This window comes from Cebidichthys violaceus, unplaced genomic scaffold (genome assembly GCF_023349555.1).
Source record: "Cebidichthys violaceus isolate CVI_PGR_0920_01 unplaced genomic scaffold, fCebVio1.0.p SCAF_1, whole genome shotgun sequence".
NCBI lineage: Eukaryota > Metazoa > Chordata > Actinopteri > Perciformes > Stichaeidae > Cebidichthys > Cebidichthys violaceus.
The window spans coordinates 12,297,231-12,323,518 of NW_027176262.1; the positions used below are offsets into that span (position 1 = coordinate 12,297,231).

The window sequence follows — 26,288 nt, forward strand, 5'->3', positions numbered from 1 at the left end:
TCAAACGCAACGGCAGACACAAGTTTAATTTATGATATTCCTCTAATTATGAGAGCTGTTGAAATCATTTCCCAAGCTGCTTCCTCCTTCCAAGCAGCCACAATATCTGTTCCCTCAGTTCACAGTACACGCACGCACACACACACACACACAGTCATCCACCATTCACACCCACAACGGAACATAAATATACATACACACATACACTAAATAACACACAGGGAATCACTGTAGTCGCTGATTGTGAGCACAATTAACACAGCAAAGTCGGAGCATGAAAGATTCACGGAAATGTTGTTTTTTCTCCGTCCCCCTCTGCTTCATAAAAGCAATGTTTAGATTTCTCATAATCTTCAGTTTGCTTTTAATTTAGCAGTCGTCAACACAAACGTCTGCAACGCCCCGCTATGCTGGGAAGCCGAAATGAGACCCCATGCAGGCCACCCACTCACTACACACACACACACACACACACACACACACACACACACACAGGGTCAAGTCATTTAGCAGAGTTCAAAGGCCTTCACAGACCCCTCAGATCTATATGAACCTACGACGGCCAGCCAGCGATGAGGGAAAAGATGACTTTCTGCAGCAAGATGTGGTTTCATTGTGTGTCCACACATGTGTGTGTGTGTGTCAATAATGTGTTGATTACCCGGTGTCTTCATTGGCGCATATGCCCAGCGTCACTCAGCCTCCTCGTCGCAATCCTAAACTTGGCCGTCTGGTGTGCACCAGCGACCTTTGACCGCCGCGCAGCCGAGGCTCGACATGACACCCATTAGCAGCTGGAGCCGGGGGGGGGGGGGGGGTCAAGTGAAGGTCCCACTTGGACTAGGTGCTAACCTGCCAACTCGCTCACAGCCACTCACGCAACTGAAACCCCACTTTTTTCCCTCCTCTTTCCAATCCATCACGGCCCGGAACAATTAGTTACGCAGAGTTAGGAGAGAGTTGTTTTGCTTGTCATTGCCTCCATCTGTAAGAGGGTGGAAAGCAGGGAGGGAAAAAAAAAAAAAAAAAAATTGAAGGACTGTAGGAGGAGGAGAGGAAGTGCAGACTAGACAAGGGGAGACAATAGGTGAAGGACAACAGGAGGTATGGAGGGAGAAGTAACAATGAGATGAAGAATAAAAATAAGGTTATAAAAAATGGGGATTTAAGAACAAACAGGGGAACAAAAAAGGGGGAGAATGAAAAAGACTGGGACTTATTGAGAGGACGGAGCAGACAGCAGTGCTTCACATCAAGCTGGCTCCAATTAGCAGGTGTGCTCTCAGACGCTCGCGCTCCCTCTCTCTGGTCAAGGAAGATGTATTTTTCTGCCTTTTATACGCATGTATTTATGAAGTGGTGGGAGATCTGAGGGCCCTTAGCATAACAGCTTTTTATTGTTTAAATGTGGACTGCTCAGCCCTGTGTGCTTAAGTGATTTAGGAACCTCACAACTCCGGCATAAGAAAAATCATAAACGCTGAGACAAACCATGTGGGTGGACTGTAAAAGGCACCGAGGAACGGGCCGACAAAAAGCAGACACACATTCCACTACTAAAGGGAAACTACACTTAATTAAACACCCAAGACACAACTGGTATAGCGCCCTGTAAAAAAATATTAGTTTCCCCCTCTTCAGTGGAATAACATAAAGTTGTCTTCTGAAAGAACAGAGGCTTGTCTCATAAAGAAGTTTCTAAAAAATCTTTTTTTTTTCTTTTTAAAGAACTGCTGTCAAGATTGTACAAGGCTGACAGAGGGAGAGACGTGGAAAGAGAGATCAAGAAATGAATAGAAAGAGAAACACTTCACCCTCTGAGAGGGAAAAAAGACCTTTCCCCTCTGCTGCATCTGTCGCTTCTCGTGGTCCACGTGTCCCATGCACGGAGTTAGATACTGCCTTCTTTTACCAATCACAGCTGGTGATTTTTGCAAAGCATAACAACACAATAAAGACGGAGACATATAGAGCTTTTGTGGCCAACCCTCTTGGAAAAATGTCACAGAAAAACTCTGCATTCATAGATTACATGTTATGGGAATCACAATATATTGGCAGCTGCAAACAGCTTTAAAAACATCACATTTCCTCTCATCTCTGCAGAAAGTTACTGCTAATGATTGGACTTGCCATGCGCTGTTGTAAGCTGGATCCAAAATGATGCCACGCGTGTTACAGCGATGCCATGAATGTCATTCATTAACATGTGCAGTACCGCATGAGATATGGGGGTGCGCGCTTTTGTTATCCCACTTTTTTCTGAGTGTCAATATCCAACAGAGTTTACTGAGAAATCTGGCAAACTTCCACTCTAACAAAACTGTTGACTGCATTTAAAATAATTACATTTTTCCTGCTTTTTGATTTCGAGCCAAAAATTGCGACGTCGGGTTCTCTGTTCAACCAGTCACAGAAGTCTGTCTTTGTTCAGCCAATCATACGACAGTTGGCCACGTATCCTTTGGGCGATCCATCTATCTCCACTTCATCCTCATGTCCTCGATTCTGCCAAAACCCGAATGGATAGACGGAACAAAAAAGGAAGACAAATTTCAAATAGAAAAACTCATGCGCATGCTGAGAAAGTGTTTCATTACTTTCAAAAAGATTGTCAAGGTTTCAGTCAAGGCGCACATGATCCTTGTTTCATTTCTCTGCCATTCTCTCTCATTTTTCTCTTCCTTTTCCACAAATAAATTACTAAACGTGTGAGTGAAACCACATGCTTGTGTGTGTGTGTGTGTGTGTGTGTGTGTGTGTGTGTGTGTGTGTGTGTGTGTGTGTGTCTGTGTGTGTGTGTGTGCATCAGTGTGTGTGTGTGTGTGTGTGTGCATCAGTGTGTGTGTGTTTGTGCGGTTCCTTTGCTTGTCCAAAGTGAACTGACAAGTGCGGGCAGTGGTTCCATTAGCTGGCAATTTGCTCCCAAGTAGTCCGGGGAGGAGGAATGAAGGAGTGCTTTTTGGCAAGACAACGCACATGGCTCTGCTTAGGACGAGTTAAGTGTGGTGCTCACACACGTAATCCGAGGCCGTGATTCAAAACACTTTCGTAAAGCAAACACTCTCGAAAAATGCGAGTATGACCACAGCCTGAATGGAGATCAATGCCTCAAATAATGAAAAATGTACATCTATTGTAAAGATGCACGTATTTACCGATAAACCCAATTCAACGCTACGTATTGGTCTGAATATATACGATGTGTAAGAATATTGTAAAGAAGACCAACTATATAAGTCCACACACGCTTCCTGTGACTCCCACAGAATGATGGTGTCCATATGGTTTGAGCCAGAGCGTAAGTAGAGTACAAGGTAAACACGCCTGACTGAGGTTTGTCCATGCATGCTCTCTTAGCATGTGTCTCTACGGACCGGCTCAAAACCTGGCCACTGAATCACACACAGCATATAAACATACCTCCCTCCCTCCGTGTGTGTGTGTGTGTTTGTGTGTTTGTGTGTTTGTGTGTGTGTGTGTGTGTGTGTGTGTGTGTAGCATGTTTAAGAGTGAAAAGAAGAACCGTGGACAGACGGTGGCGTTTATCTGCGCATAAATTAAGAGCAGAAGCACTTAATTAAAAAGGGGAAAAACGAGCACAGATAAAATAAAACTTTGCTAATCGGCTACTTGGCAATGTGACCTCTGAGCGCACCGGGCGACATTCTAGGACCCGCTGTCCTGCTGGGCGCATGGCACGGGGGGGGGGGGGGGGGGGGTGCAGGTCCGGCTATGAGCAGCAGGCAACTGGTAGAGCCGCCCCCTCCTCTTTATGCTCTCTCTCTCTCTCTCTCTCTCTCTCTCTCTCTCTCTCATTGTCTCTCTCTCCCCCTGCTTCTCCGCCCAGAGTGTTATTAGACCCGGGGCTCCGCTGTGGCTCAAAACAGCTCAATGACAACACACAGGGCCTGCCAATTAGAAATAATTAGACAGTCATTTCAGTGGCAAGTCTTTTTAAGTGCATATATAACGATGCAATGATGCTTATTAGCCGGGCCTGAGCCGGCGAGGACCGGGGCCTCAAACGCTTTGGCGCTGGAGAAAATAATTATGCCAGTGATCACAAAGCGGGCTGCACATCTCTGTACTTCACCTCCACGCGTTTCAAAAATCCACTTCATTAGCTCCCGTAATTAATCCTCCATTAATTGCAGGAAAAGCCCAGTTTACCTCCCTTCGTTTCTAATTATCATCTTATAAATAGTTATGGTTCTAATTAATGTGTTCATTAGGCAGGATATTTCTCTCAAAGCCTCGCTGGGAGCCAAAGGTCCGGCTCGGCTCTCTCTGAAGCCTAACCAGCCAGAAGGTGAGGCCATCCTGCCTGCATTTGCTTTTATTTTACTACATTCAACCTCCTAATTGGCATTTAAAACCCAATTTGGAAGAACTTCAAGAAGCTTAAATAGGAGAGAGAGACAGAGAAAAAGCAGGAAGGAAAGAGAGAGAGATACATTTGGTGCTCATTTTTCTATGCCAGAGCTAAAAGCGTTTCCGTCTCCGTCTTTCTCTTGGTCTGGCCAGACGGATGAGGCTCTTTACTGTCATAAAGTGAACACAATGAGGGCTGATTGCATGGATTAGTCTTTGGCATTATCAAGATTTTATTTGGGGGTCTCTACCAAAGAAATAACAGTGGGAGTGTCATACTTCTACTGGGTTCAGTCATCAAACAAAACAAAATTGTTGTCTTTTGTACACACACACACACACACACACACACACACACACACACACACACACACACACACACACACACACACACACACACACACATAAAGTGACTCATCTGCTCTCTGTGATACTATTAATCATAAAGATTTGCTTTTATTCAAACAGCTTTTAAAAAAGGGAAATTACCCAGTTCTCTCCATGATTAGAGCTGAAAACTTCAAACTAACTTTTTTTTTTTAGTCAACCCTGAATTCCAAAAAATAAATGTGAAGAATTTATACTGTAATAAGAATTTATTTTTATAATTTGGAAACACTGAATCATGCATCTTTAAATATACTTGTTGTCTCAATAAGAATTGTGTTCATTGCAATATTTAGGGGGGAAAAAAAGTTGAATTAAATTTGCAAATTCTTGCATCCGTGGTACCAGTATATCGCTATGAGTGGCCATCTGATAAAGCATGTTATGAAGAGCAAAAACAAACAAAAAAGATTTATTTCTATTTGCCGATTTAACAACACAGTTTCAGGACCTTCTGAGAGAAAACAGGTTTATCTTCCCACCTCAACACTCAAACGTCAACAAGAGAAAATAAAGCTGTTACCTTTCATTAGACTCTATTCAGAGTCTCTGCTTCTTGATGGTGATTAAGAGCTACAGTGTGGGCATTTCACAACCTACCAATTCAACAAGTTACTTCATCTGGTTGAACAGGTCAGAAAATATGCGACTTGATATGATGTCTGCAGAAAAAGCTGTTTGGATGTATCATTCGAAATTGGAAGTATAGCAATGATGTTTTCCCTGTATCACCAAATTTGAGAGTTATGAGAAATACAGAATTACTTTTCTTTACAACCATATTAAAGACAATGATGACCTCATGGGAATGTTCTTTCCTAATGTTGAAATCACTTAAAACACAAATCAGTGTGCTTTAGCCAGCTGATGCCCGAGAGATTCCTCCATCATACTAAAAGCAGCTACCTTTCCAGGCGAGGCTACAACATAACAGGATTCATGTGTCTATACAGTTTTGTTAAACAGATGGAGGGAGAACTTTTTGATGTTAAACTCGTCTTTGTTTGTGACCGTTGGCCTAACTCCCTCATTTTGATCGTCGATGCAAGAGGACCGGTGTGATGCCTCTCGTGAGTTGAATTTTGTGTGCGTGTTACACGGTGCAGACTCTACAGCTAGGTTGCTGCCCAGGGGAGAGGGCTACTGTGTTGTGAGCCCGCAGGATGGAGGGGAGAACGGCTTGGCAGAAGTGAGGGGTGAGGGAGGGAGGGTTTTCCTCTGGCGTTAGAGGGGAACACTGCTTGCGGCGAGGCGCGGATGAAAGAGGCTGTCTATGTCAGTCACTTATTCCTCCCTTTGGTAAATAAAGGTTTCTGACAACAAAGCCGAGCAGCGCTTGACTGGCCTTTACAGTGGATAAATAAATTAAAAAAAAGACAACACCAGGGGGGGGCGGGGGGGAGAACAACAAACGCCGTTCAGATCTCACAACTGGAAGCATGTTGATTTTTATGGAGTAGAGAAGACGCAGCCAAACTAAACCAGGTCATCTTTCAGTTTAAATCAACACTTTGCAAAGTCCGGTAATAGGGGAGGAAGGAAGAAAGGGGCTGGATGTCATCCTGCAGGAGGGGGACAAAAAAGATGCTGAGAGTCCGTGGGATAACAGATAGATGGAGGAAAAAACAGCCAGGAGGCTGCTCTTACATTACTGCATGGTAGTCTAGACTAACCTGAGGCCTCTACAAAACAGTGACAACAGTAAGTGAGATACCGCCATCATTCCATCAGCACCGTCATTCGGGCCTTATGGTTCTCTCACAATGGCAACATCTCAGCGACTTGTAGAGGAAAATGAGATTTCACTTGTCATGTCCTCAAAACGCACTCCTTATGAAGGCCAGCTACACCCAAAACCACCTGCTACGTCACACGCAGTCTAAACTGTGTGAATAAATACATGCTGGACTCAAATGTGCAGAGTAATTTCCACCCCGTCACCTGACGGGGGAGTTGCTGATCCAGGTGCAACGAAAAGCACCTGGATCTCTAAGACCCCCCCCTCTAAGACCATTTCCCTTCTCCTCCTCATCTCAACCCTCCCTGTTCTGGAGCTGCCTGGATGACCGTGTGTCGGTGCTAGGCATGAAAAGCTATCTAGCAGATGTACGACACCTCATCTCATACAGGGGAAAATTGCTGTGTGAAATAAATACCGGGCCATCGCTCAACCCCTGTGTGTGTGTGTGTGTGTGTGTGTGTGTGTGCGCGCGCGCGCACGCACACGCACACGCGCACACACACACACACACACACACACACACACCTGGAGTCCTTCTGTGATCTCCAGTGCAGAAAGCAGAGCTATGGAGCTAAAACGTCTAGATTACCTCGTTCTAGCGGCAGCAAGACATGACAGGGCGGCCGAGCGGTTGACCGTCTCATAAGCAGAAGTCCAAGGCAATGATAATAGCTAGCTCTGGGTGCTGGTCTTTAGTCAACCCTGACCTCTGAAAAAAAAAAAAAAAGACATCAGAATGTGCCTAAGGGGATTACTGAAGCGTCTCAGTGTTATTATCATCATTACATCCATGCTTCATGTCAGCCTGAATGCAGGACACCAGATGTGGGGCCTGTTCCACTCTAGCAGGTAAACCTTTGGGGCTTATTCATGACAGCGTAATTTCAACTTCTGTGTTGTACTGAAACACCGCAATAACGTCTTGTGTAAAACTACAAGACATGTATGTTTTCAGACAGTTCAGAGGACACAACAATTAATGATAACTTTTCCTTTTTACACCACAATAACCTTTATGTTGCAACTTCAGCTCGGACTTGAAATAGCCATACAGAGCCACTTTTTAACTGTTAAGCTGTGACACCTGTCTGTCTAGGCCCAACTCATGTCCCGCCCTCAGTCCTTTCCACTTGCTGCTTTAACTAAGCACCAGTTCTAACTCATCCCGACCTCTGTGGCTCCAGGGGTTTGCTGAAATAATCCAGACTGTGGTCTGCTAACCTAGCTCGATATCTAGCTCCTTTTAGGGGGAGAGACATGATTAGAGGTCTCACTCTCCTCACGGTCATGACAGCAGCCCAGTAATGAAGCCGCTCTGGTGTTAGCGGGGGCTAAACCCTGACGCTAGCACTCTGCCCTGCTAACTCGACAAACACCTGAAATATTAATGAGGAAAATGTAAGCATTCCTGTGTGCGCACCCTGCAGTGTATGCTCTCACCTATGCGAGTGCATGCACACACACACACACACACACGTGTGTGTGTGAATACCCTTCTACGAATGACTTCGGCTTCTCTTTGATGGGCCGCGCGGTGGATTTGTCGCACCTGCCATTCTTCCATGACGTCTAAAGCGAAGTCAATGGAGGACTGACAGGATGACTGACTGAGCCCACACACATTTAACCCCTGCTGTGGACGCTCCACCGAGCCCACCTAAAGACGAGCCTGTGATCCGGCTGGGATGAGAGAGGCCGCGGCGTCTTTGTTGGACCGGGTACGACATCAGATGACTGTACGCTGCTGCCATGCTCCACTCTGCTCCCCCCCAGTGGACTAGGCCGTGACACCCCCCCTCCTCACACACGCCATGAACATGCATTCACGCAAATCTGCACATACATGCATACACTCAATCAACCTCACACATGCTGGTGCACGCGCACGCGCGCGCGCACACACACACACACACACACACACACACACACACACACACACACGATATGCCTGCTCACATCAAAGAGAATAAACATTAATGGCAAATAGGTAATCTGCTCCTCTTGTCTGTTTTACATTTCGGGGCAAGATTGACTGCCTCTGGGGGACCTGGCCCTTCTCTGATTGAGGACAGGAAAAAAAAAAGAATAAGTAGAAAGAGAGAACAAGAGGGGAAGAAGGAGGAAGCTAACGGTAGATGGTAAACACATGATAGAGCATTATTCTTATTTCATGTATCTCTTTATTTTTTATTTATACATGAGAGATTGAAAAGAAGGTAATAATACTTCCCCTCCCTTCAACCCACGACTACCCCACTATGGTCCTAATCTTCTCCCCTGCAATATTCCGATGCCGACGTTATTATTCTCATTTCTTCTGAATAATATCCCTCTCTCGGGCCTATCTGTTCTCTCTGCCGCTGCTCGCTTTTGTCTCTCTCCTCTTCATTTTTCCTCCTTCAGGATCTCTCAGTTCTCTCCCTCCACGGCACTAACTCAACCTATTCTCGCCACACTTTTCCATTCTCCTCTAACTTCTCGTCTCTCCGGTCGGTGCGCACTCGGTCCTCTTCTCGCTTCTCTCGTTCATATTCTGAAAGGGGCGCCAGGTTGGCGTGGCTGGGGGTGGCAGGCAGCACCTCATATCCTATCTGCGTATCAATCATGAGGTCTGTCCACTCAATGCTCCTCTGATCCATCAGCCAGCCTCTCAGCCAGCCCAGGCAGCCTCATCCCAACACACACACACACACACACACACACACACACACACACACACACACACACACACACAGCACTGACTAATGGCAGTCAGGGCACCTGTGCACCCCAACCTGCTTTCATTCCACACAATGGATGCAGAATGTGCAGTATCCCACAACCAAGGGCTGTAATACTACAGCCAATCGTAGTACTGCAGAAAATACTTGAAATACTGAATATTCACATGGTCTTAATTAGTCCCATTTAGGGCTTCAACGAACAATTATCTTTGTTATCAATTCATCTCACGGTTATTTTCTTGATAAACAGATTATTCATTTGTTCTATAAAATGCCAGAAAATAGTGAAAAAGATTCTTTTCCCAGAGCCGAAAGCTGGCTCTTCAAATATCATATTATTACAAATGATAATCAGTTTACTCTCAAACAACACAAAGAAAAGAAGCTGGAACTACAAAGAAAGAATCGTCTGTCTTGGCTTAAAAAAAATGACTAAAACAATTAATCGATTATCAAAACCAAAATTATTTTTGTTGTTGCTGATTGACAAAGCAATTAGCCAACTAATCATGTCAACTCTAGTCCCCTTTTGTCACATTACACAACAAAATTCCCACTGGATTGTTCTAAAAAGGAGCACACATGTGGCCGCCGCCGACAAAAGTTTTGCAGGCACAAATTGCAGCAGCCATCACACAAACTTATAAATTCATCATCAATGCCATCATTTTTGCACATCCCCACCTCCAACACCGCCTCCACCTCGTAACACCCTGCCACGCACACTCCCACCAGCAACTGGCCCAGCCCACCTGCTCCTCGCTCACCGCTAAGCCGATTACACAACGCAGCCCTCCTAATCACAGCGCAGCGTTTGTAAACACCGATGTCATCGACTGTAGTTCTAAATCTCCCAAATCCCCTCCACCCTTCATCTCACACCAACACCAGTAATGCCATTTTTTTTCGACTGATGTTTTAATCGCCGGTGCCGCTGTGAGTGACTGCTGCCGAGAAAAGGGAGAAAATGTTTGAAAACGGTTTGGACAAACTGCATAAATGGTTTCAGCTCACAGTGCAAAAAACTGAAATTTGCCGCTTGTTCCGATGCCACAGAATGTCCGGTGACCATTAGGGTGGAGAGTGCATGTGTGGTGTCTTTATACGGCACCATCAACCACTCTTGTGTCAAAACAACTGTGATGGATCATCCATTCATCCCGACACCTCTGTAATGAAGATATTAAAACTCTTTTTCCTTTGTGATTAAAATGATCTCTGCTCTCCCCCACAGCCATACACAAGTAAACAAAGGGCCTCGCTCGCGCATATATTATGACAACCTTTCTTCAATTGTGCGTCTGTGCATGTTTTTATGTGTGTGCGACAATGCGTGAGTTTGTGTGTGTCTGTGTGTGTGTGCGAGGGATTTAAAACAGCACAGTTTACTGGTTCATTAGCACCAGATTAGCTATGCTAATGACATGGACCACCACACACAGAGACGTTGCCTTTATGTTTCTGAAAGGGATACAACACTCACTATGACTGTGTGTGTGTGTGTGTGTGTGTGTGTGTGTGTGTGTGTGTGTGTGTGTGTGAGAGAGAGAAGTGTGGTGCAGGTGTGTACACATTAGTCTTGCATGAATAAGTTAGTCCCTTGGTTAAAGAAAAAAAAAAAAAAAAATTCACCAATAATAATCATAATTTAAGTATGGGTAATGATGTTTTAATAGCATTCATGAGTGAAAAGAGAGCTGCTGCCAGAAGAGACATGCGAAGGATTGAACTGGTGTTGCAATTTGACCTGCTGTTTCTAAGAGTGTGTCATTGTGACTCACAAAGCAGATAGACAGTCGGGACAAACTGAAACACGACGCGCACGCAACACACTAATCCAGACCTAAGACGCAAGTTTCCATGTGGCTCTATCTGATGACATAAGACATAAATAGGAAACTATGTGTTTGTTAACACTGAGGTAAACTTGCAAAAGGCTCTTTTTTTTTTTTTAATAAGAAACGTCTGCAAAGGCATTCCACATACTGATTTGTAATACAAACACCCAAAGAGCTTCAAGAGGATTTTCTTTTGTCATTGCTCATCACTCCTTCTCTTCACCTAATGTATACTTTGCTTCAGTGCAGATTAAACATATTGTATTTCAGCTTATTTTTATCTCCCATTTAGTTTTTTTTTACTCTTTAAAATCATACATACACACATATATATATACATATATATATATATATACGTGTATATATATATATATATACGTGTATATATATATATATATATATATATACGTATATATATATATATATATATATATATATATATATATATATATATACGTATATATATATATGTGTGTCTTATAAAATGTGCAATATAAAATGTGTCTTTTATATTGCTGTGTTTCTTTTATATCTTTTCTTAATGCCTTTCTATCTCGTTTGAAGCACTTTCATCATGTACATCAAGTACTATACAAATAGAATTGCCTTGCCTTTGTTAAAAATATTGTTAAATATGTATTGAGAAACTATTACTATTATTTATATGACTATTACTAATATAATTCTGAGGCAAAGACTATGTTGCAGGAACTTAAGATTAATCCAAACAAGAGTGTCACTAAAATTCCAATACTTTGGGCTCTATAGTTAAGATTTTGAAACAATATGAATCATGAAACAGTCACAAGAAAAAAAGACAAAAGCGTGAAAATTTAAAATAAAGTGTGTGTGTGTGTGTGTGTGTGTGTGTGTGTTCAGGTGTTACCTCCTGTCTCGGCTGCGTGACCTGTGTGAGCGGTGGCTCCTCCCCTTGTCTCTCTCTGCGCTGCGACTCCTCCTCCTGCGAGACGAACTGTGGGACGAGCTGCTGCTGGAACATCTCCTCCTCCTGGAGCACAAAACATACACATTCAATTCTATTATTGGCAGGACCCTTTAAACAAAACATAACTCAGACGGCAAGCTTGAGGACTGTTAATCACTTTGGGATTTTGGCAAATCGGACAGTGAATTATGTGAATTAGTTTTGAATGCTCGGAGTGGTTCATGAACAAATGTGGTTCTCAAAATCTAACCATGATCATTCAGCTTCATTTTGTAGCTTTTCATAGGTTACTATCAATAAAACAAACACAATCAAACACTTTCAGCTCCCTCCTCACTTCCCCCTTAGGCTCCACCCAGCCATGACAAGAACCACTTCTATTATTGTCTGCGTTCGTTCACCATCACCTGAAATCATTCCCTCTCCTGCATACGTGAAGGCTGTATTCCTAATTTGTTTTGCTGTTCATTTCAACAGCAAATATGTCCGAGTGTCCCAGACAACCTTACCTGCTACGAGCGGCGCTGACGGCCACTTTGCATTAGTGAACACGCTCGGCTACGGCCCTGCAGTTCCTCCACAGGGGCCCTTTGGTGCTCTCCTGCTCTTTAATGTGGCTACAGCAGTGTGTGCAGCGTCTATTTTCCAAACACCACTCACACCGCGTGCCCATTGATATCATGAAGCAGGAGGCATTCATGGAGGTGAATGTAAATGCAGAAACCCCCCCTCTTCTACTGCGCAAACAGTTTGAGCAAAATTCATTATTTAAAACCTCTTCTTTTCTTACACCAAAGCCGAAATATACCCAAATCTTTTAGCACGCACACAAAAAAAAACCCACATAGACTGTGCTATGGGAGCTCTGCAAGATAGAAGAGAAGAGAGGTAAAAGCAAAGCAATTCAAATAACACAGAGGCTGAACTATCAAACCAGATTTGTACCACTTAGAGCAGCACAGTAAAAGATCCATTAGTATTCCAAAGGCTGGATCCCATGAGCGGGGCCTTATGAAACAACTTCCACTACCACCACTTCACACATTACACAGAAGGAACACACAGTAGTGAGCTGAGGGTTTTTTTGGACGGCGGCGTTAACTCACACATTGTAACGTAATAAAAACACGATGGCTCAAAAACATGGGAGTGGGAAGCGCTGGTTAACACGGAATCCTTTCACATGAATACAACACCAACCCTGGATTGTTGGATTTCACGTCTCTTGCTCACTCAAACACACTTTACTCCCACCCCCCCACCCATCTTGCTTGTGCTTTGCATCTCTCACACACACACACACACACACACACACACACACACACACACACACACTTACTTTCTTTACACATACACATTCATTATGTGGTCATGATGTCACCAACCTAAAGCATAAGCACTCTTTGGTTTTTACCACATGTTTGGTCTCTTTACACTGTTTGTATGTATGCAGGTTGAAAATGCCACAGGATGTGTGTAATCTTTCATATGCCTATTTGAGGAAATAGTCTCATGCAAGCACACACACACACACACACACACACACACACACACACACACAAAATGTCTTGGCTAATTGATCGAAATCTATGGCTAATAGATGAGGGACTGTGGTCCCGGGGTTTGCACTGCCCACCAGGCCCCATCCCGTACAGACAGGCAATGACTTCCAATCAGCAGTAATGGACCTTGACCAAGCCTCATAAATAATTACCATCAACTGGCCTTGTCTGAGCAGCCACACAGCCAGTGGCAGCTGTGGATGGATGGAGGAGGAGGCCAGGTCCAGCCACTAGCCACTTGTAAAGATGTCTGATTATTAGTGAACCTCCTCCTTCCTCTGAGACTGCTCGAGAACATAAGTGTGGCATTTTTGAAACACGAGTAGAAACTCAGATTGTTTATTTCAGCGACTAGACACAAAAATGAGCCATTTAAAAACAGCCATATTTGTTTCTTCTCTAAAATTACCTTTAGCTAAAGCACAAAAGTCCAAGCGCTGGTTTCACTTTTCATATTAGCGATCGAACATTTTTCTCTTTGTGGAATAATATGACCAACTAAAACAGTGTAGGCTCAAGATTTGACTGTTACTTTTCATATCTGGGTTCTCTTTGCAAAGTCCTTAACAGGCACTCATTGTAAACAGTACAGGGGTCCGTCATTGAATGTCCACTGTTTCAGCTGAATCATTATTAACAATAAAAATTCCATCTTCAATTATCCTGAGCAAAGAACCAAACTAACATTAATACTGGACAGCTACATGGGTTTACCCTAAGGATTCACAAGTATGTTTTTGAAGCTATAGAAAAACAATACCCATCTTTTTGCCATCTGAAAACAGTAACGCCAATTCCACACAAGGCCAGAATGTTATTGACTGTAAAGCTGATAGATCTGTACTCCGAATGCACTTTAAAATTGATAAACGCTACTAAAATGTTGAGAACTCAACTAGAACTGGGTTTTCGCTTATACATCAGACACAGTATGAGGGTTAGTCTTTACATGTTAGCCTCTAATGAGCTGTAAAATGAAAGCAAGCCGTGTAATATAAAAAGGCAACAAACTAAGTTGCCGATCTGTGATTCACTTGTGCAAACACAGAGGAGATGAGCCATCTCAGTCAGGGGCTGGGGAACTTGCAGCATCAGCACCAAAGCAGCACTGAAGATGAGAATCTGTCTTGCTCAAGGACACTTCAGCACACAGTCACCTGCTCAGTCCTCATCCCCTGTACTTCTAATTCGAGGGGGGGTTGTTGTGCACTCTCACCTTCTGTCTTTGTCCTTGCCTCTGGAGCGAGAACGGCTCCGGCGACTAGACCTCCGAGTGCGGCTGGTGACCACCTTGCTGTTGGTGGATGAAGACGAAGAGGAAGAGGAGGACGACCGGCGACGCTGTTTTTTCTTCCTCCTGCTCCGACTGTCATCCTCACTATCAGATGAGCGCCGACCCATGCTGGCTGACTTTCAGCTGGCATGACACACACACACACACACACACACACACACACACACACACACACACACACACACACACACACACAACAGCGGTGTTACTGATGAACTCTCTGACGTCTTTGAACAACAATTTGATCCAAGACTAAACCTACAGTATCTACAATAATACCAAATGTTTGATTAATGTAGCTACTTTAACCAGGGACCTAGTAATGGATCTGGCTGTGTAGCTAACTATTACAACATGTAACGTTACCTGAGCATATCAACTACATGGAGGACGGTAACAGTTACGTAACATAAGTCACCGTTACAGCTCCAACAACACTGCGAACAACGAATGTGCCGCAATTCTAAAAGATAGATTTAAATGCCAGTTTTCTGTGGAGGCTAACTAGCAGGCTAACTGTGCTAACTCCACTAACGTCTGGCTGTACGCTAGTTCTTGTTTTGGACTGGAGCCCTCTGGCCGCATTACAGTAACCGTGCACTGCAGTCGGCAAACGTTGCGTGAAAAGGCAACAGTGGAACAACGCAACCAAGAAGTTGCCTTGATGAAATGGAAAATCCCGCTCCTCACCTTTAAATCGTTGTGAAGCTCCACAACTCAAGCCATGCACTGTTCAAGAGCCCAAACTCGTCAAACCGGAAAGCATCGATCGAGTCCAGGAAAAAGGAATCAAACACAGAGCAATAGATCGCGGGAACTGCTCTGCTCTCATCGAGTCTCATCATGAGTTTGAATTACGTGTTCATTTGTTCCTCTCAATTATATCTTCAGCCTCAAATGAGCTTCATATAATAAAGTATTTTTTCACTAACTTATAGTCTAAAGCAGATTTAAATGAATATTAATGTCAGCCCACATTAAAACACATAGCTTGAATATATTTTGGCAAAATGTGTAAGGGTGTAAGGGAGACAGAAAGTAGGCAATATTTCCATTATTGCATGACCGATGTAGGCTATTTGAACATGTTTGGATGTTGGCTTATTCCAGCATGGCTACTTTCGACACTGACACTCTTTCATAGATGAGGTTAATTCATGGAGCAACATTTCTTCTGCACTTATTCGTTAAATTGTGTCTGCCATTCTTTTCTATTTAAGTCTCCAGTCAATTGAAATATCCCAAATGAATATTGCTATAATCTGTATTTGTATGTGTGTATCAGCAGTTTGAGTCACTTTACATTTTTGATCTGATAAATTACAACACAAAGCAAATGCATGTGCGAGTTGTAGGTCTGTCAATGATAATTTGCATGAGGTCATCCTCTCAGATAATAAGATTTTACACCAGCATATATACAGAGAGTTGAAAGGGCAGACAGCGCATCCAGCCAATTTGCAGCAGAGTAGAATAATTAATTACTTCGTGAAATTCAACGAAATTCAAAAACACATATCGGGACTGAAGGTGAAACGACCACTGTTTCACTGGCAGCATCAATGAGTGAATGAATCAATAATATGCATATGGCTGATAGAAACAAGTTAATGGGGTTTCCGCTATATACAAGTGGCTGCTTTTCAGTGCGATTAGGAATCCATCCTGCTTTTAGATGCAGCAGAAATAATAGTAATTAATGCCTAAGGTTCGAGCTGAAACATCGTTAATATTTAATTAGGGAAATTGTTGGAGCTATAGTTCAAAAATGGAACTGTAAATCATCAATAAACACGTTTATGCATCAAATTCATCCCGACGTTTACAAAATCCCGCTGTATCTCGCCTGCCTCTATATGCTTCCTCCTCTTCTCACTTAATTGCTCTCTCTGCGGCGTTATTTTCACCGCAAGTCAACCATTGTTTATTTATTTTTTGCAAATACAGGCAATCATTTCAGCGGGAAAAGGCGAGTTGAAAACGTTAATTAGTGAGCCCAGTGGCAACGCATCGCGAGAGGCATTATAATTAAACGTTTAGCTGCTATTTAACATCCTAATAGCTTAAAAAGTCCACTGAGAATGAATATTAAGCGATATAGTCTCACTAATGACAACAATTTAAAATACATAATTGCTGATTAGAAACATAAAGAAACGCTGCAAATAACGTGAAACATTAAATGATTTGTCTCACAGGGTCCCAAACTTTCATGGCAGGCTTATACATTTTAATAGACTACTATCGAGCGTGTGCATTAGCATTATTACAAGATAATAATCTGAATAATAATAATACTGTGTTTATGGTTATTATGTCGTTATCATTATTGTTAGATTATCAAATTAGTCCTCAAACTACTACAAATATTTTGAAATATGAACACTTTCTCACATTATTTAAAACTTGTATTTCTATTTTATTTTATTTTTGCAGCAAAAGTTGTTCTAACTCAAAAGCGACAACGTGGTTTCATATTAACACGTCGAAATCCTATACGGACAAATGTATCAGGCCTAAAGCCAACTGTACGCTACTGATGGGGGTTTGGGCCATATGATCACTTGAGTTTCCTATAAAAGCTCCATGTATTAAGTCGTTGCTGCTCCTCTTGGCATCCCAGCCGGTCCGCTTTTTTCTTTCTATTTTTTGTTTACCCCCTTTCCTCTCCGTGTCATCGTTGAGACTTATTTCCCCCCCAGATCACAGAGATATACTGAGGAAGGACTCCTCACCCATGTGCTTCCCTCTCTCTCGCTCTCTCTCTTGTCATTTTCAGATTTTTAAGCCACACCCCTGCAGAGAGAGAGAGAGAGAGAGAGAGAGAGAGAGAGAGAGAGAGAGAGAGAGGGAGAGAGAGAGAGAGAGAGAGAGAGAGATCCATGACCATCTCCCGGGTGTTTAAAAACTAACTCAGGACAATAGCAGCGAATGAGCGCTTAATTAAATTAATTAGTCGTTCTTGTCAATCTCGGATTAATGGCCAATAGTAGCGGTGCTGCTAATGTTTTTTTTTTGTTTAACTCCACTCTCCTCTCTCTCTCTCCCATATCAGTGAAGGGGAAGGGGGGCTCATCCCGGCATCCTGAGGGGAGGTAATTTGCACGGATCAAGGGGGCAAGGCGCCGCAAAGTATAAATACTGTGACTTCAATAGAGGATCACCAGCAGGTTCCCAACTCCGCTACCAAAGGAGGGAGGAATTGGCTGAGAAGACATATTCTTTATATTTTTTACATTTTCTTCCAGAGTTGGCAGCATCATCTCGCATAGGCTATCGTTTTCAAGGGGGTCGACTTTAAAACGAGCCACACCATTGATGTCTTAAGCTGTCGTGGAGCAAAGGGAGAGAGAGCGCGTGTGTGTGTGAGAGAGTGAGTGAGTGAGTGTGTGTGGTGATTTTTTTTTTTTTTTAAGAGGAGAGAAGGTAGTGATGGAAGAGCTCACCGCTTTCGTGTCTAAGTCTTTCGATCAGAAAGTGAAGGAGAAGAAGGAAGTGATAACCTACAGGGAGGTGTTGGAGACCGGGTCGACGCGAGCAGGAAGCAGGGAGTCTTTAACCGCGGAGCCCGGGAGCCGAGAGGAGGCTGCGGCCGTCACCCGGAACGGAGCGCTCTCGCCGGGCAGGGACACGGACATGCTCGGCCCGGATAGAATCAGGGATGCCGGGAGCCCCAAACTCATAGACGGTAGGACTGCAATGTTGTGCGCTACTGTAGGCTGCAGTTTTTCTCTACAGCGATAGCGGACTTTTAGACCAGTGTTTGGCTCATCGAACAGATACGGATCATAACCACGTTTTTTTTTTATTGGCGAAATGCTGCTAAAAACATCTTCGTTTTAGGTTATGATACAAGCAGAAGCTATACTTGTAGATTTGATCCCAATAGTCGATGTGAGTTACAGGATGATCGAGATCTGTAAGGGGAATCATTCACCGGTGCTTTCTCAAAGTATCTTAATATGTTTCGTCATGTTAGTTGTTTGTCTTTTGCACCGTCAAAATGACCCTCCTTATAGACCTTATAACAACCACTATGCCTCATAACAACTCCTATCTTTATCAGGTGATTGCAGCTTGGTAATGTCTTGCTGTGCAGTTTGAAAAAAGTTTGTATTTATTTGAAAAGGCTTAGCCAAGACCTATGATAAACAATAAGGCCTCCTGTGGCACAACTAATAACAATTCTATTATAATATGAAAGGACTCAAGTCCAATCTCATGCATTTTTTAGATCACACGTTTATGAAAGTATCATGCAGGCATTCTGATCCTTGATTTGCCTTAAGTTTTAAAAAAAAAAACGCTGCAGATTAGCCTGCTTTAAAAGATTAGAAGCCTTACACCAATGCACGTTATATTAATTCATTAGATAAGCGTCATTGATTGTCAGTTACCTCAGACAGCTTTATATATATTTGATATCAATGTTTCAACTAGAAGAAGGCGCATCAAAGACCTGACATACAGACATCACTACACATGAAAGGTGGCAATCAAGTCCTGTCATTTCTGTAGTCACCCAGTGCACATAGACGTCTGATTTCAGGTATGAAAGCAGGTCAAATGGATGGCTTTAATAAAAACCTGATGATCTCATATTTATAAAGAAAAACATCTAATAGACTTAAGGTGGAAGAATTGTTTTTCGTGTTTGTCCTCAATAATTAAGTGTTGTTTCCCCTAATTGCATTACGAAAAAAGAGCCAATAAAAATGTGATTAAAGACAGCACAAAATCATACTTTAAACGGTAAATATTTAATTAAATAGAAAATATTTCTGTTGTGTTTAATGCTTCCGTACCGACCAGTTCCAATTGTGTTAATTTATATGTTTACATTTTTACATTTTAATATAAATTGAAGCAGCTGTTCACTGTGTTTTATGAAACCCGGACAAAATATGACAACACACAGGACAAGATATCTTAGAGTTGGGTGGCTTGTAAAAAAAAAAGACATCTGTTCGTCATGGGCAGCGTGGTTAAAAGCGGAACTGCGACAAGCATGTATCAGACATCCAACAGTGGGCACAGCGTTGCATATTTATAAGCAGTTAATAATTAAAGAGCTTTATGTAGCTCTACAAAACATCCGAGGTCTGATAGCTCTGTGATATTTGAGGGCTGGGAGGGCATGTCTTTCTTTCTTCCTTATCGTCGAGGTTTTATTTCAATTGGTGAAGATAATCATTTATGTAGTGCACGTTATTTCAGCTCTGCCTTTATTCTTTGGTAGAGTAGCACATCCGTTAGTTTGGCTCATATTTTTATTTTTTTAAATATGTCTTTCCTGTCATGTTTCCATGAGCACAGACAGATTAAAATATTTCATAAATATGTGAGGATGAAGGCCAATGATGACCACAGACCGGAGGTCACACAGTTCAGCCTCGTGATGTTGATGTCTCTCTCTCTCTCTCTCTCTCTCTCTCTCTCTCTCTCTCTCTCTCTCTCTCTCTCTCTCTCTCTCTCTCTCTCTTTTCAGGCAACACGGACGTGAAGGAGAGGAAAGAGGACTCGAAGCCTTTAGAGGACGAGGCACAGACTAAAATCAAACAGAGGAGAAGTCGGACTAACTTCACATTAGAACAGCTCAACGAGCTGGAGCGGCTCTTCGACGAGACCCACTACCCGGACGCCTTCATGCGCGAGGAGCTGAGCCAGCGACTGGGACTGTCGGAGGCCCGAGTACAGGTAGGACGAGTCCTTTCAACTGGGGGGGGGGGGGGGGGGGGGCATTAAGAAGAATATAATAACTATCAACTGATAGAATAATATTGAGGCAGCATTAATACGTATTTGGTAGGACAAAGTGTCACATAGAGGGCCCTTAAATTTAAGTAAATTATCAAAAAGAATAATAATAATAATAATAATAATAATAATAATAATAAATTAATAAAAAATATCACTATCACAGTGTGTACGAGTATGGGCTAAAAACAATGGACACGAAAGAGACCAACGTGCTTAAGTATGACAGACTAATAATAATAATAATAGTAATAATAATATTTTAAAAAACAAAGAATTAGAAATGCTAACATGTTTTTCCCATGTTCTCTCTTTTTTCAGGAAGGATTTTAATAATATCTTCAATACTTTTTGTTATGATAAACTGGATATAATAATAGTCTGATTCTATTTTGTTTTATGGAGGTTCAAAAAGAAGGTAGCCTAAACGTCCACATACACTTACTAGACTACAGTGTAGGCCTGGATTCAACAAACCAGTTCAAAGGAGCCCCCCCCCCCCCATGGGTGTTTGTAGGTTTTAATAAATTGAACAAGATTTCAGAGTTCACCATCAAAATTATATTTTGTCATAATTTTCTGATCAGATTATATTTTTCCCTCAGCTTGTTTTGATGATTTAATTTGTGTTGATTATCTCAATTATGCCTTTGTTTGTATCACGAGAGTCGTTTTAATCTTTATGTCCTAATCCACCGAAACAAATATTTGCTGTCAGTTTTCTGGGTGTATGTTACCAAGGCCCCGTTTTGTCAGAGATGCTGTCGTTTTTCATGGGGACAGACCATCTGCGCAGAAACCCAGTAAGGCTTCAGTCAGTCAGTGGGGGGGGGGGGGGGGGGGGGGGGACTCAGACATGCCTTGTGTAACGGGAGCAGGGGGACAATGAACATATAGACAACTCCTCTCATCTGATTTATCAAAAACTCTATAACATCTTATTCCAGACTCTTTTATCCCGCATAGCTGCGGCTCAGGGGAGGACTGAGCATTTGTCCCCATACTGAATATGGCGGTCATAGCGAAAAGAAGAAATCATAAAACCAGCCCAAAAACCCCCATCCCCAAACTCACCCTTTAACCCCCCCTCAGCCAAAAAAAAAAAGTTAAAGCCAGCTTTTCGCAGGGCTCTCCCGGCCTGAACTGGAATCTCACCAATAAGGCGTATTGTATCCCCAACAAGGAGCACAGCTCGGGGATTTGCATAAATTATGTATTATTTTCTACCCAAATCAAGAGCAGCGCTCCCCCTCTTTCTCTCTGTGAGAGTATTATATCGTTTTACCAGTTGCATTCACAGGCTAAACATGTATTTAGATTTTTTTTAAACATATCTGGCTCAATCAATAACAGCAGAGCATTTGCTTTTATCATCGCGATAAATTATAGCTGAAGCGTGCACAAAAGGACTTCCGATTGACATACAATGTGGTCAATAAATGAAGCCATGTTGACAGGCAAATCAATATGATATTTCAATCGTGCTTGTGTGTATATGGAGCTAATGTAAGGCAGATCGCAGATTGACATGCTGCATGGGCTAATTTAGCCCGAGCTTTGTCTGGGAGATTCAAAGCAGATTATCATAGAAATAAATCGTTTAATCTGTGTTCCAAGGCGTTTCTCTGAAATTGACGCTTGTCGATTTCAACAGAAGGAAAAGGAAAAGTGAGCTGCGTCTTTGAAGCGTTTTGTTGTTGTTGTTGTTGTTGTTGTTGTGTGTGTGTGTGTGTGTGTGTGTGTGTGTGTGTTGTGTGTGTGTGTGTGTGTGTGTGTGTGTGTGTGTGTGTGTGTGTTATGCCGGTGATTAGACAAAACTGCGAGGCATTTAAGCGTTTCTCTGACATAGATTTTCCGCAGATAAGGGTAATTAATTTCAGCGGTCATTTAATGAGAAGGGAGATATAAGAGAGAAAGAGGGAGATGCTCTCAGATCGCCTCGCTCTGATGTCCAAAACCGTAATAGCATTGCTGCTATTCGATATGAGAGAGTCCATTCAACTCTTCGGGGACACTAATCTATAGAAAGATGAAACCAACGCTGACAAGGTTATTTATTATAGTCCAGTGGTCCTGCACATTTCCAAACAAGCGTGTTTCTATTCTCCTAATACGGTTTTAATGTCCCTTCTTATCGTGGATTTACTTTCTATTTTCGTTCCCTCTCTGCTCCAAACCTCCCCCTCTTCCTTGTTGTAGACTAAATGTAATAATTCAAATCTGGGGTTAAGCAGTGCCATTAATATTTCAGTGCTCCGTGGGGATATTGTTTTTCTGCGGTTGTTGTCACTTTGAGAGGAATTACACATGGCCTCACAAGCAGCTGCCAATCAGTGGGTCTCTAATTAATTTCTGTCCCTGCAGGTTTGGTTCCAGAATAGAAGAGCCAAATGCAGAAAGCAGGAGAACCAGTTACATAAAGGTACGCTTTTATCCTGCATGCTCCCACATAAAACAAAAAAAAACTATATTTCCATTCTAGTATTTTCTATTCTGTTCTATTACAAGGCAACAGCACGCTCTAATGCATGCAGCATCTTTTAATCTTTACGCAGTTACTATTTGGGACGTGGTTTCATTTTCAGTTAATTAAGCCATCAAACGCACTGTGATTTCTTTAGTGCCTGTTAATCTTGGTACGTTATTAAAGTTTTCCGCTTACTGCTCGTTATTCAGTACAGTTTACTTCTTTGTGGGTTTTTTTTAATATTATCCTCACAATTAGGCTATCATCTGTGCTTTCGCAGGAGTCCTGATTGGAGCAGCGAATCAGTTTGAAGCTTGTCGTGTTGCGCCATATGTCAACGTGGGGGCTTTACGGATGCCATTCCAACAGGCAAGTTACTTTGAAAGCGTCTAGTCTTAAAATCAGACCAATCCCCGGACTGCTGTCTTGGCACAGGCTCTCCCCAAGTGCTATGCTATGAGACTCCAGTTCCAATGTAGGGGGTAACTAAACTCTTATTACCACACCGGCAAAAAAAAACACTGAGCCAACACAGCGCAGCCTGTACAACCTAATTGGAAAATTCCCTCTATTGTTTTATGGCTCATGTATAGGCCTGGTTTACTGGAGCAAGTAAACATATTAGTATTTCAGAGGCCAGGAGTTTCTCAATGTTTCACTATACCTCACACAAAAGTATAGCCTGATGTCCATGGTTTGTTTTTTTGATAACTGGTTGTTGTGAGAGTCTGGGCAGAATAGAACAAAAATAAATATGAACACAATGTATATTGCATTACATTTTAGTGAAGTCCAGTCCTCACTTTGAACACCACTGATCTTGTCTGGGTTTATTATCTTGTAGGCAAAGGCCCAAGTATTCCCAAAGGCAATGACTTGAGATTAGATTTCATGCTATTGATGTCCAAATAAAAAACTCAAATTTGACCTTTGATTCACAAGAGCTGCAGTAGTCAATAACATCCCTATGACTTTATGCCATCCAGGAATATTGCTCAATGACACGTCAGTAGAAAAGCTTGGGGATTGAACCCTGAAGTCCAGCTGAATGATGACACACATTGGTCATTCTGGCTCCTCAGAGTATACAGCAGCTGAACCACATGTACAACAGTGACACTGTAGTGAAATGACCCTTTCACGCAACCCAAAGTTAACGCATGTTCTCCCCCCCCCCCCTTCTCTCCCCCACCCGTGCGTCCCGTCCCATAGGATAGTCATTGCAACATGCCGCCCTTCTCCTTTCAGGTGCAGGCGCAACTGCAGCTGGACAGCGCCGTGGCCCACGCGCAGCACCACCTGCACTCTCACCTGGCGGCGCACGCGCCCTACATGATGTTCCCCGCGCCGCCGTTCGGACTTCCTCTGGCGACGCTCGCGGCCGAGTCCGCCTCCGCCGCCTCCGTCGTGGCCGCCGCCGCCGCTGCCAAGAACACTAGCAAGAACTCCAGCATCGCCGACCTGAGACTGAAGGCCAAAAAGCACACGGCCGCGCTGGGACTGTGACGCCAGGTGGACTGGGGGACACGAGGCGCCCGCGCACTACCTGCCATGTCCGCGCGACTGAGAGACGCTGAACATGAACGCTTTCAAAGTGAAGAAAATGAACAAAGTGAGAAAAAATTATCCAAGGACGATATTTATGTTTTCTTTTTCAAATGAAGGACGAGTATAACTATACAAAAAAATATAGGTTATTTATGAGACAAAGAAAAGACAATGAACAAACAAAAAAAGAGACTGTGACATGATAGCCTATAACACAGATGTGATTTTTGGACGCCCAATAAAGTGGCGAATGGGATGGACAGCAAGGCTGTACGCAGGGTCCTTCTCTACAGCCACGTGGCTGAGGAGGGCGGGACAACCCGAGGAGGAGGACGATGCAGCTGGGACGGTCGATACTTTGTCAAACAAGGCGAACCATTCTGCAGTTGTTCTGATTTAATATTATATTATTATTGTTTCATTTTGAACCCATATAGAGGCTGGCCTCGTTATAAAACACTTTCTCTGTAAAAAGACAGAGCGGGAATTTTTTTGACAAAACAGAGAAGAAGAAAAAAAAGGACAATATTCGAAGTGTTTTTTCCCTTTTCTGTTTCTTGTCCAAAATTCAAAATGCCCAAGCAGTGTTTGCATGAGTTTGCCTTCACGGATGACGTGATGTGAGCCACCCCCCTCTTCCCCTCTCTTCCTCCCCTCCCTAAGGAAGGGAAACTCTCACTTGAATGTTTGGCCTGTATTTGACCTGGTTTGGACCTCCTCTGGTAAAGGTGGGACTATAGGCGACGCACCAGAAATGTGAGATTATAATATATGTGTCATAGGCTATGCTGAACTTTTTTGGTCAGGATAACCCGATCTATAGTGTCCCTACGGGGTAATTATGTCATCCTTAACACAGTGAACACAAGAATAAATGACAGTAACACGAGAACTGTATGCGAACCGGTACGGGCACGTGTAAAATATGTTTATACACAAGAAACATGTATTATTTTTATTATTTAGTGGCTTTATGCCTTGTGAGGAATTTGTTCATTTTGTATTTTACTTTATTTCCGTGTATTAAAAAATCATGTGCTTTCTGTATGTAATTTTGATGTTTTTATAACAGTGAAAGTGAACTTACCTGAGGCACGGGTTTCTTAAAAAAAAAGAAGAGAATACTCATGAAATTGTTTTACTTTATCCATCACATGTGAAACGTGAATCCACCAAAACAAAAATGTTTTTCGTTCCTATAATAAATTAACTAAAGTTTCTTTAATGAGTTGACATTATTTTTTACATTCTTAATTGGCCTTTGGCCAAATTATTATTATTGTTATTATTATTGCTACCGGTAAACCTTTGAGGGCAATATATTTTTAATAATTCATGCCTGTAGCTATAGGTCTTTTGATAACGTCACAGTTGTGACAGGCCCGTTTAGTCAGGACATGGCTGTCTGTTGCTGCTCCCATGCCAAACTGATGTATTATTCATAATTTGGTTATGGAGCGTTTGGAGAGGAGGACTGGCAATTTCCAGTACAAGCTAGAAAAACTGGCAGATAAAGGATGAAGAGAAAGGGGCCGTTTAATGGCTCAAAGATAAAGTTTTGCAGCACTTGACATGTACATAATATATTTTAATACTATGTTATTCTTGCAATAATTAGCCGACATAAACTAGCCCCAACAGCCTATTAATT

At 42.6% G+C, this 26,288-nt stretch overlaps 2 protein-coding genes across 2 annotated transcripts in view; one reads left to right on the forward strand and one right to left on the reverse strand.

The window, feature by feature from the left end:
- Nucleotides 1-15,617, reverse strand: part of rsrc1 (arginine/serine-rich coiled-coil 1) — a 110,851-nt gene extending 95,234 nt beyond the window's left edge. The window contains exons 1-3 of the mRNA XM_068720021.1: nt 15,556-15,617; nt 14,788-14,988; nt 11,950-12,072 (exon numbers count right to left, since the gene is read on the reverse strand). Coding sequence (XP_068576122.1) covers nt 11,950-12,072; nt 14,788-14,972 — 308 coding nt within the window. The 5' untranslated portion in view covers nt 14,973-14,988; nt 15,556-15,617. The remainder of the gene's footprint in view (nt 1-11,949; nt 12,073-14,787; nt 14,989-15,555) is intronic.
- A 2,174-nt stretch (nt 15,618-17,791) lies between these two features.
- On the forward strand, nt 17,792-25,838 carry shox2 (shox homeobox 2). The gene is made up of 5 exons (XM_068720153.1): nt 17,792-18,553; nt 20,354-20,562; nt 22,987-23,044; nt 23,370-23,458; nt 24,302-25,838. The coding sequence occupies exons 1-5, from the start codon at nt 18,298-18,300 to the stop codon at nt 24,593-24,595; spliced, it is 906 nt and encodes a 301-aa protein (XP_068576254.1). The 5' UTR covers nt 17,792-18,297; the 3' UTR covers nt 24,596-25,838.
- Nucleotides 25,839-26,288: the final 450 nt, after the last annotated feature.

Coding starts and splice junctions, on each gene's coding strand:
- shox2 (XM_068720153.1), top strand. CDS start 18,298: ATGGAAGAGCTCACCGCTTTCGTGTCTAAGTCTTTCGATCAGAAAGTG. Junction 18,554..20,353: donor GAGCCCCAAACTCATAGACG/GTAGGACTGCAA, acceptor CTCTCTTTTCAG/GCAACACGGACGTGAAGGAG. Junction 23,045..23,369: donor GGAGAACCAGTTACATAAAG/GTACGCTTTTAT, acceptor GTGCTTTCGCAG/GAGTCCTGATTGGAGCAGCG.